Consider the following 11,501-nt stretch of genomic DNA (forward strand, 5'->3'; position numbering starts at 1 on the left):
TGCTCCGGAGCTGACATTTATAGGTAATGAATACAACGAACACTACTTATTCTTATTAGTGGTGTGACACGTGTAGAATTTTGTTAAAGTTGGGAGGAGGTTCTAGTTTTATATTGATAAATGAGGCAATTTTTGGTTTAAAAATCAATCTTTGAATGGAGAAAGCACCTCACAGATGACTTTACACATGATCCCAACACTTAAACATCCATTACTCTGTAGGATTGAAATATCACTGAACAAAACATAACAGTGCATCTGGTGTTTGAGGATTTTCAAAACATTTTAGACAATTTGTTGCTTGACAGGCTTTTTCTCTGCTCTGGTTTACAGCTCTCAGCATGATTAAAATATCTTGTTTTCCTCATTTAGATTGCAGCTAGCTGATAAACTGTTCTGCAATGTAGTTTGTCTTGACCCTGAATGGCCCCAAAGCACCAGATTGTTGTGTCATTCTGCCCTCTACTGATGAAACTGAGCAACACAGCAAATTTAATTTATGTTTATTATATAATTTAACACCTTTAATCATTGCAGATGTGCTTTACATTTGTTCTTTTCAGCATTTTATCTCCGTCCCTCAGTTGGTACATAAATTTTAGCGGATTTCAGCGTTGCATATCTCATGAAGATTAATCCGAGCTTCAGTTCAGTCTCTTTAACCTCCATCAGGCAGGTCAGTGGTCAAAGCTTCTGTTGGCCAGCACATTCAATCAGATGCAGCAAACAGACCACCGTCTAGACAAATGCAGACCCCTTCCTTGTATTGTTTGAAGGTGGTTGGTGGTGGGAGAAAAACAGGAAGTGTGTGTGTGTGTGAATGCACCAGTAAAAGCTTTGGGTCAGGAACAGTAAATGCTTCCTGTCTTCAGATGTTCCATAGAGCCAGCAGGCAGATTTATTGCTGTGCAGATTGATGTTTGATCTGATGAAACATTCAGGGATGAAGCTTCGGCTGCACTACCACTCTTTAGCCACTCAGTGGAGGCACTGGATTATGATGAACTTTTCAGTCACATGCAGTTTGTACTCCACTTCTCTCCCGTTAACACACACACACGTTTTCTTTTCATTCATAGGCACTGCTGGATCATCAGTGATCATCTGTGTTAGCTAATGTTTTGTCGAAAACTGGAATGGATTAAAAGAAAGATAAAAGAACGACATCATAAACTTTTTTCCTYCACACTCCATGCTCGATGACTGAGGTTACAGCTGATACTGTACTAAATATTAATAATTATGACAGAACATCACTTCAAAAATGACCAGATTATCCATTTAGCTCAGAAATCAGAGGAACAAGTAGTTTGGCTTCAGCCAAACAGAACTRAATCTAWAGGCCCTGTCACAGTAGACAACTTATGCCAACTTAGAAAACATTTTTATATCTAAATTGCTAATAAGTTTTATATTTGATCAGTTTGTTAGAATTACAGTATGTACATGCCTAAAAGAAGCTTCCGGTTCATTTTTTGGATTACGTTTTCAACATAGATGTCTTTAAATTTGGGGGCGCCGAAACATTTTCCCCAAGAGGGCCAAAATGAGAATCTATCTGGGGCTGCGGGCCAAATGCAGTAATATAATATTTGAAATACAAATACTATTTTAGTAAAGTCCTTTATTTTGTAACGATTAAGCTAGCAGCCAGTTTGGTGGCCTGCTTTGGTTTTAGTCTGGGTACTTGGAGAAAATCTGCCATATCCCCAAGTACCAAATGTTCATGGGAAATTTCATAAATTGATAAAATATGAGTTTTGCTGGCCTTATAAAGTGTGCAAATCTGCGTGTGGGGTTAAATCTAATCTAAATGTCACTTTTTGCTTGTATTTCACATTTCATATTTAATCTTAATGTATCAAAGATAAAGTCAGAACCATGAGTGAAAACTATCTGTACCACAGCCCCTTATRGTTATTGARCCAATGGATGAAATGACAAAGTGGAAATACTTTTTCTACATAGGACGACAGGTTACAACCTAGTAACAATGTCAACTGCTGGTGGGCCAAATGAAATGGCTTGGTGGGCCAAATTTGGCCCGCGGGCCCCACTTTGGGCTCCTCTGCTTTAAAATGTTTATAAGTTGGCACATGTTGTCTAATGAGTCATAGTGTGACAGGGCCTTAATTACTGCATCACAGTCACACAGTCTCAGAAATCAAATGAACATTTTGTAGTTTTTGTGTTTTTCATGTAGACCTAGCAGCTGGTGGCTKTGGCGCAGGTTTGATTCCCTGCCACGCCCATATGTCATGGTGTCCTTGAGCAAAACGCCTAATTCCTAGCTGCTGCTTCACYTGAGTGTATCTCATGTGTGATGGGTTAATTGCAGTTAAAACATTTGTCATTGTATGGGAACACATAATGATAAAATATAGCACTTGTAAGCATATTGTTAGTTTTCAKCTGCAGAGCATAGACTTAAAAAATTGATGGGGTCACAATTTTTTATCGATACTACCAGAGGACCATACGTGTGTGTGTTTATTAAACCAACAGACCATGCAGTAACTTAAATTATATTACTCAAATGTATACCAGTTGCACTCTTGTTCAATAAGTATAAATACAAAACATTTAAAGTGAGAACATAAACTTTAGCAAGCTGAGGTGTCACAACATAAATGCCTTGAGTACAGACTCCTTCATGGTGGTTCTGGTAAAAAAAAAAAATCTGTTATTTATGTACTTACAACTTCAATAAACTCATATTTAGCTTTGTGCAACATGTTCTAGTGGCAGCTTTTATTAAAATCCTTTGTGAAAGACAGCATCTCTAAGCAGACCAAACACATACGTTTGCCTTGAAATCCTGTGAACAAAGAGTCTACCTCCYAAACTAAAAACAAATAAAATAAAAACTCAGATGCAAACGGAAGCCACTTGCGCCCACATACGGCCCACAGGCTGCCAGTTGCCCCATCTCTGGTACAGAAACTCTCCTCCTCGTTTGACCTGTTTGTACCGCCCTTTGACCCATGCGACTTCAAGTAAGCACAAGCATGCTATGCTAATGATGTCAGCTTGTTGCTTCACCTTCATAAAGGTCAGAAAACGTACACATTTCTCACATTCTTGCTCCTGCCGCCAGCCCCTCCCCCCAACGTCAAAGACAGGAGTAAATCTGTGTCCCAGACATAACATTAGTCAATGATCATTTTCCCCCTGCGAGGTGGTTGTTTCACCTCACTGCTCGCGTTAGCGGCGCTGTAATTATGAGAATCTTCAGTCGAAACACAGGTTGTGACATTCCTCCAGCAGCTGGAGGTCTGCCTGTAAATCTGGCGCCTTTTACGCGTGCATCCGCACCCTCCCCATGATGAAAATCAGAAACAACTTGAACCAATACATGGTTAAATCTCTTTWGGTTTTGTTGCTGGTGTTAATATTTAATGTAAAATGTCTAGAAATGACTTAAGTCATCCCCTTTGTTCATAATATCCACTCATACATGAGACTGACTTCCAGCCCAGCCCTTCATCTCTGTTACTGCAGAGAGTTTGAGGCTCAGCAGTTCATCTGTCTCAGTGTTTTCATGTATGAAACAGAAGATTACACCAGGCGGGTGTTATGGGAACGAGACACAAGGGGCTCTTTTTTTGTCTCCAACCCACAGGAATTCTGTGTCATCACAGAGATTTGCAGATTAAAACTCCTGAGAGGGCCACTTAGGGGTCTGYCGCAGCTCGGCGGGGGTGAGCGAGTATCCCACTTTAAACTGTCAAACAAGCCGGTGGCAGCTTGCGCCACCAGGTCACAGGATCTCCTGGTAAAAGAGGGCGCAGCAGGGAAAGTGAGGCCCAGATCTGAGCTGGAACTAGAGGATCTGAGTCATAATTGGAGGAAGGGTCAGGGGCTGAATCATCAGTTAGTCAGGGCGCCAATCAAACCCACAAACCTCACGGTGTCATTACAACTTGTTCAGCACGTGTTGAACTAATTCTTAAATGTGTTACAGGCTTTAGAACATCTTATTGGTAATGAGCTTTAATAAATTCAATGTTTGCCAGTTTAACATGTTATATACTACTTATTATATTCTTAGCCAGGGCGCACTGCAGGGATGGGGCCGATTAAAAAGCCTGGAGTGGAAAGGAATTTAAAAAAATATGCATGAGAGATATTAAGTTACACTCCTGGTTGCTGATGTTCAAAGATTATTTTCTGAAACTCTCATTAAAATCCATTCAGTGATTGATTAGTGAGTCATCCAGCTGTGTCAACCTTCTTGAAATGGATTGAGCTCAGAAACCAAACAGTTGTAAATGTGCATCTGATGATTGCTTTCTGTAAGTCTAATTAAAATCCACTCTGTGGTTCAGGAGATATTTTGCTAACAACACAGACAAACAAAACAGACATGAGCAAAAATATTGCCACTCCACCTTTTCCTTTAGTCCTGAGCAATATTGGCCTTCCATTGGCTTTTATTACGTTTTTCATCTTAAACATGTTTTGAAGCTGTCACAAAATTTAGAAAATGCGTAAATCTTTAAAAAAAAAAAAGTTTCTCCGAGAACTTGAAGAACAACAGCGCTATACCAAAACCATACAATACCCTGTTAGAGTTCATTCTTAGAGGAGATGGATTTCATGGTTATAATTTAAAAGTAAAAAAAGTAACAAATACCATTTTTACGAGGTTAGTCTGAAACTGAAAAAAGGCATGAGGGCACATTAAAAAAGAACTATAAAGTTTGTTTCAGGACCAGTTCATCCAGTACATGTTGAGATTTTTACCAAAATACAAGCAAACATAAATCTGTAGATTTCATGTTATTGGTTACATTTTTTAATGTTGCTACATTCATTTTCTACAGAGGAATTTTAGCTTGAATCAAAGTGTTGAAAAACCAGTGAGCAAATCAGAATTTATTTTTTATTTGTTTGACTTCCTCGTTGAAGGTTCATCACCCCATATTTTTGTCAGTATGCTAAATAGACGATGCAGCGTCTCACCCACACTACACGTTGACGTGCATGATGTATACCGCTCCTTGAATTTATGTCCTCTTAAAGCAAAGCAGCCTTTCCAAAAACTACAAAGCTGAAAGGTGCTTATGGAACCCTCAGGACTATTTGACCTGGGTGACCTCTTTAAAAGCTCAAGTAACACTTTATRGCAACAGTCTGTGTAGTTCTGCAATGAAACGCTGCTGCTCAGAGACAAAGACCGCAGGAGATCCTGATGGTGTCAAAGCATATTATTATAGTCCTTGCAAGAAAAACAGCAACTGGACCAGACCTCACATACTGACAACAGGCGGGACAAAAGAGAAACACTCAGAGATAAAATGAGCAAGAAAACAGAAATGAAAGAGAATTTATTTATTTATTTTTTAATTATAAACTTTACCTCAAATCAGCTCCAATGCTTTACAAGTAAGAGAGTTTCTCTTTGTTTTGTTATAATCCGAACAAATCCCAAATGAAAGTCCAAAGCACTTGTGAGTTCTTTTTAACGGCAGTAGTGGAAAAGAGAAGCAACGACATTTGGTACTGATTCAATACGTTGTATGGTTGTTTATGGTGGTTTTGCACATATTATTATTATTATTATTATTATTGCCAAATTTACGAGAAGCTTTCTGCTTGTTAATAACTTTTTGTTTTGTTTCGAGGTTTTTCCCTTGCTTTTATATAAAAAAACAAGATGATCTCATCTGTGCCGAGCTTCAAGCAAGCCATTCATTAGTGTATGTGTTGCTTAGTCTCCACGCTAAATGTGCCGTACTTCCGCTATTTAGTGGATGTTTGAATTGCTTTGAAACTCGTTCAGCTGTCTGTATGCTTTGCCATTTGCCACTACTTCTCACCCACTGCCCCCCACCCCACCCATTGGACTGGATAAAAAAAAAAAAAACAGTGTAGCTATGCCCTGCACTGTGAGCTCATGCAGAGATAAGGAGTCCACTGAGGAACGAGTCCAGCGCCCGGATAGCAGACTTGTAATCAGGTGAGCTGCACGCTGTGCACTCGACACGCGTTCAACACTCCTCGCTCAGCCCTGTATCATCACAAAACCATCATTCACACCTATCTACACCCCGGGAAACACATCCTCACCAGCAGCCCAATGCATCCCCAGGCAGCGACAACACAAGTGTGTGGCAGAACGAGAGGTCGGCTGATCTGTGGAACTGATCCCCCACACCCTGAGACCTCATCCTGATGTGGTCAGGATGTCGCAAGAAGGCTCTGATATCTGTCGTTCCAACACGAGTCTGCCAAGTCGGAGAGCTGATGACTTGTGTTTTCTCTGGGATCCGTGACTCAGAACATCATTAGACCGCACACATAACACTTATTCAAGAAAAACACCCTTTGCTGCCTCACCTTTTCCTCCTGCTTGCTCCATTAGGAGTCTAACAACGCCCAGGGTTGCAGATTGGGCAGGGATTTGCATTAGATACAATAAAATTGGCATTTTTTCTGCATAAATAAAGTCAAAATGATGGATAAGTTCACTGTAGCGTTTGATGACAAAAAAAAAGCCAAATACCACACTCATGCAACATTTGACCCACAGCCCACGCTCAGAATGAGACTAATGAGGGTGTTTTTGAGTTTGTATGGCTGATTTGCCCCTCTGAGAGGGAAATAAGCCTTCTATGATCAAAGTGTTTTTATTGTGAAAGATGTGTCGTTGTGACCTTTCCAGCAGGCCAAATCCAACCCCCATCGTCCAGAAGAAAAGGGGGCTCCTGTGAGTGCTGGCGTCTGACCCTGCTCTCCGTAAGTGCTCGGAGACCTGGGTTCTTCAAGGTCTTGGTCCGATCTGTTGTGTGTCCAGCAAGCAGTCAGCAAGTCGACCCGTTTAATGAGGGCTTCGAGCAGAGGATGCAGAGAGGGAGGGAGGGTGGAGGGCGAGGCCACAGGACAAGAGCTGATTTGTGTTGCAGAGGGCCTGATTAYGCGTGCTGAGGGGGCCAGCTTTCCTGGATGTTGTGTTTGTGTTGGAGCGGCTGGCTCCAGGCAGATGTTGCAAATGAAGGAGGTGGTGTGCTGACACGGCGGAGGAAAAAAAAAATCCGTGTTTTTGAGGAGCGATCCATCAATGCTCTGCACTGGGAAACGCCGCAGCAGAGAAGAGAAGGGTCGATGTGTGACAGTCAGCCTCCGGCTGTGCCCTCTGCCCACACACGCACACAGACCATCCATTTGTCAGTGTGAGCAGACAAACACGGCTTCGACAAATATGACATGGCCTTTCACCTTCCCACAGCCATCTGTACACACAAACACAACGAGCACAGCTGAGAAACCTGTGAACTGATTTATTGATAAAAACCGGATATCTTTGACAGACAGCATCCTYTCTCTAAATTGAGTCTCTGTATCACTCACCTCATTTCATATTTGTTTTAGATCATCTCATGTCAGAAATTAAAAAGATCAAACTTTCAAAATACGAAAATGAGCAATTCATGCAAGAGTGCAAGATTTTTTTGAGCTTACAATGTTGTGAAYGACTCTCAGCTACTACCACACTAAATTGTATCTCATAAATCTGTAAGTACGCTGCATTACAGCCATTCCTGTGTTTGCTAACGTCGATCAGCTGTGACAGCTATCTTGAAATGAATTGACTCTAAAGTCTAACGGGTTGTAAATGTGCCATTAGTGATTACTTCCTGCAAGTTTCATCGAGATACACCCAGTGGTTCATGAGATATTTTGCTAACAGACAACCAAGAATGACTTCAACAGTTTGTGCCAAGTTTTTAAGCATATATGTAACGTAATTCGTCACGCTTAAAGCACTTATTATGGATAGTGTTCAGTTACAACCACACTAAATTTCAGATCAATATCTGTAAAACTTAATTAGTTATAACCATTTTTGTCTTTCATGATGTCACCTGGTTGTGGCGAAAATCTTTAAATTTGATTGAGCTCAAAAGGTAATCAGTTGTAAATGTGCGTCCAATGATTGCTGTCTGAATGTTTTATCAAAATACACCCTGTGGTTCATGAGATATTTTGCTAACAGACAAGAGAACGAACACAAAAAGAGGGCAAAACATTCTCAACCCGCCTTCGCCGGAGGGGGGATAATGAAGTCTCTGTAASAAAACATGATCAACATCCCTGTAAACACAGAGCCAAACGTACAGGGGGGGACCTCAGCCTTCAAAGTTTAATTATTGCGCAACAGAGGAAAGCTGTCAGCCAGGGGGATAAATCAGTTCACATCCTCCCTCCTTTCCCTCCCTGTGACTGGTCGGTGCTTGTGTCAGTCACGTGGGGGAGGGTCGCAGCGCTAATTTTTATATGCCTGGATGTCAATTTAAGACTCACACGTTTTGTATGCAACTTGACAGGAGCAGCGAGCCCCCAGCGGACGCCTTGGTCTTGGATTAGTCCTTGGATCTGATCGGATGAGGCGCTCGCGTCTACCTGTCTTCTGGACAACGCTACCGCTCGCTGCGCACACTTCTGCCTTGTCTCGTGGTGCCTTTTCAGTGAAGCAGCAGCCGCCGCTTGTGAAACGAAACTTTCCCCAGAAGCGACTAACTTTGGGGGCGCGTCTCGTTCATGTGACAGAAGCGGATCAGTTCTTTGGAAAACTTCCCTAAGAAGAAGAAGAAGTAGAAGAAGAAGAAAAAGAAAGGAGGGAGTCCGGCAAACATGTTCGGCCACGGCTCCGATGTTTCTCTGATTGTCCTCTTTCTGGTGCGCGCGCTCCTGGCGCACGAGTGCACCCCTTGTAACCTCCGGACTTGCCCGGTCAAAGCCCCGCGCGGTGCCTGCGAGGGTGGCCGGGGTTTGGCGAGGGATCCGTGCGGATGCTGCGATCAGTGCGCGCGGCTGGAGTGGGAAACGTGCGGCGGGCCGGACTGGACGCACGGATACTGCGCCCTGGGACTGACCTGCGCCTCTGTCAACACCACAGGAGCTGCCACCATCCCGGAAACTGGAGTGTGTAAAGGTGAGCGCAACTCTCATGGATAAGTTTATTAAAAACGCTGACCAGGATGGGCACCAGTTCTTTAGACGGGATTAGGAGTGGCATCATTGCTTGAAGGAATGCATATCGCCCGCTGCTTTTCATACCAGAGTTTAAAAAATATAGAATTATAGCTGTTTTGATATTATTATTATTATTATTATTATTATTATTATTATTATTATTATTATTATTATTATTATTATTATTATTATTATCTAATTTTGAGCTCTATATCTGTAAAATTGGCTGTTTCAGCCATTTATGTATGATGTTTGCTAAATTGCTTAGCTGTGGCAACCAAAGTCAATCAGTTGTAGATGTACATCTAGTGATTACTTTCTGAGAGTTTCATCCCTGTAATCGTTAATGTTATATTTTGCTGATGGTAAAAAAAACAACAAAACACAAATAGGGGAAAAACATTATCGCTCCATCTTTCAGCAGGAGATAATGATCAGTTCATTGTTGCGACCACCAGTGTCTTCTGCTGCTTGGATCAGCTCCCATGTCCATGAGGAGTCATGTTCAACAGCTTTGTTATCCTCAGAGTCATGGCAAGACGTCTGGCAGGACTGATTTGGCACAAGGTCTCAGCTGGACTAKTAGCAGGTCCTGTTCTTTTTGCTTCAAAACATTTGGGATAGCACCGAGATAAGAGGAGAAACAGATATGATTGTGTGAAACAGCATGAGAGCAAACATGTTGACTCTCATGGCCGGCATATTTCGACCTAAACGTTCTTGAGGACGTGATAAACAGGCCGTGTTTTCATTTTCCATCAGGCTTCGGTGTGTGTGGCTCTGCCTGAACCACAATGCCCCACTGTTCTGCTCCTACCAAGCAGAGCTGTGGGCTTTTATATGGCGCATGTGCTCATTCTACGCACAATTTGAGTCGCTTTCCCCAACTTCAAAGTGCGCAGGATATGGGTTCCTCGTTGAAGTCAGAAGAACTGGTTTTCCAATGGGGAGGGGAACAAATGGACCCCCTACAGCCGTGCCACCTGCACTCCGTCCAGCCTGTTTGTGAATGATTGAAGAGGACTGACAGAACTCTAGGAAAGCGTATGCAGCTCTCAGCGTGTGTCTGGATCTCCTGACCCTGCTACTCCATCATTCCTCTGTAGGGTGGTCCAAGTTTCTTCATTTGCCAGGTGTTCCCAGGAGATGCAGGTGTTGATCACGCCTCATGCAYCGACATCTGGAGGACATCTCCTCTGCAGCTTAACRGTTTTGGAACAAACGGGAGACCTTRTGGCTCCTCTGACTGAGTCATGCCKCTGCTGCTGCTGCTCCTGACCTCCTAAACCAGACACACGCAGCCTTGATGTCCCAAAGGGTCTGGGTGGGGGTAAATCAACACCTCCTAGTGTGTTTTCAGGGGCCATGGGTAGACTGCTGGAGGCTGATCCCTGATTTCCCTCCCCAAGCTGCAAGGGTCTTAAAGTGATTATGGCTACAATCAAGAGTGTGTGTGTTGGGGTGGGGTGGGGGGGGGGGGGTGGGGGGGTCTGTTTTCCTGATCCTGTGTTTTTTTGTTTGGTTTTTCTGCTCATGGTTTGATCCACTGGGTGGTCGAAATCTGTTGGTGTTGAAGGCCAAAGAAAAAAGTGCAAGTGGKGTGATTTATATTGTTTAAGTGGAATACTTTATTGTTTAGGTGTCTCTTAATGGAAAACGATTTGATGTTGATTTACGGCTGGGCAATAAAGCAATAATATATATCACGATAGATGCATGATTAAAATCAATAGAAATATGTCCAATAGAATGTTGATAATTTCACAGAACTCTGATCCAGAACTGCGCTGCATGTTCATACTAAGCAGCATCTCAAGAGGAAATTGTGGATAGAAGAGGAAAGGTCGCATCAGCAGTTCATTAATCAGCCTTTTTCTTCTGGTCCTCATTTCAGTTAGGTAAAACAAAAATCAAATCAATTATCGATAGACTGATACGAAACGCTTGCATTTTCAGCCACATCTCCCAGCCCTACGTCGATTCATTTTGAAACTTTTTTAAATATTTACTCCTGAAGGTACAACAACCAAAACTAATTGGGTAAGCCCTACTAGATAGTTGTGCCTCACAAAAACAATATTGGTTATTTGATTCTGTTATTACTCTTGGCATTTTAAGCCCTTAAGACGATGAAGGTATATTAAAAAACTGCACTATGAACACTCAACCAGAAGCACACACCTGCTCTGAGAAGACAAGGCCTAGTCTGTTAGCCTCATCATTCAGGTCACTGAAATGAGTGCATTTATCATTGTGTTAAGTCCTCTCAATCCAAATTTCCTCAAGATCCAGAAACACTTAACATAGCTTGTAACAGAATGCCGGTCTTACAGGGACACAGTGTCCACTTCACTCCTTCACATGCCTTTTACTTCTCCCTTCCTCTGGAATTATCTGACGTTTCAAAGACTTCCTTTTAAGCTCGCTATCAGCCTCAGGGCCTCCAGAGGTCAGCTTTCCCATCCTGGTTCTGGATGCCAAGACAAGCACTCTTAGTAGCTGAGAGAGGATTCCCTCCCCCC

General features: G+C 42.4%; 1 protein-coding gene across 2 annotated transcripts in view; it reads left to right on the top strand.

The window, feature by feature from the left end:
- The first annotated feature begins 8,263 nt into the window (after positions 1-8,263).
- The window catches only part of LOC106534335 (cysteine rich transmembrane BMP regulator 1 (chordin-like)), a 38,557-nt gene continuing 35,319 nt past the window's right edge, over positions 8,264-11,501 (top strand). Inside the window, exon 1 of one of the 2 annotated variants that reach the window (XM_014030944.1) lies at positions 8,264-8,938. In XM_014030944.1, the coding sequence (XP_013886398.1) occupies positions 8,638-8,938 (301 nt within the window). In that variant the 5' untranslated portion in view covers positions 8,264-8,637. The remainder of the gene's footprint in view (positions 8,939-11,501) is intronic. The other variant, XM_014030945.1, reaches the window with a different exon arrangement.

The sequence above is a fragment of the Austrofundulus limnaeus genome, unplaced genomic scaffold (genome assembly GCF_001266775.1).
Source record: "Austrofundulus limnaeus strain Quisiro unplaced genomic scaffold, Austrofundulus_limnaeus-1.0 Scaffold1147, whole genome shotgun sequence".
Classification (NCBI taxonomy): domain Eukaryota; kingdom Metazoa; phylum Chordata; class Actinopteri; order Cyprinodontiformes; family Rivulidae; genus Austrofundulus; species Austrofundulus limnaeus.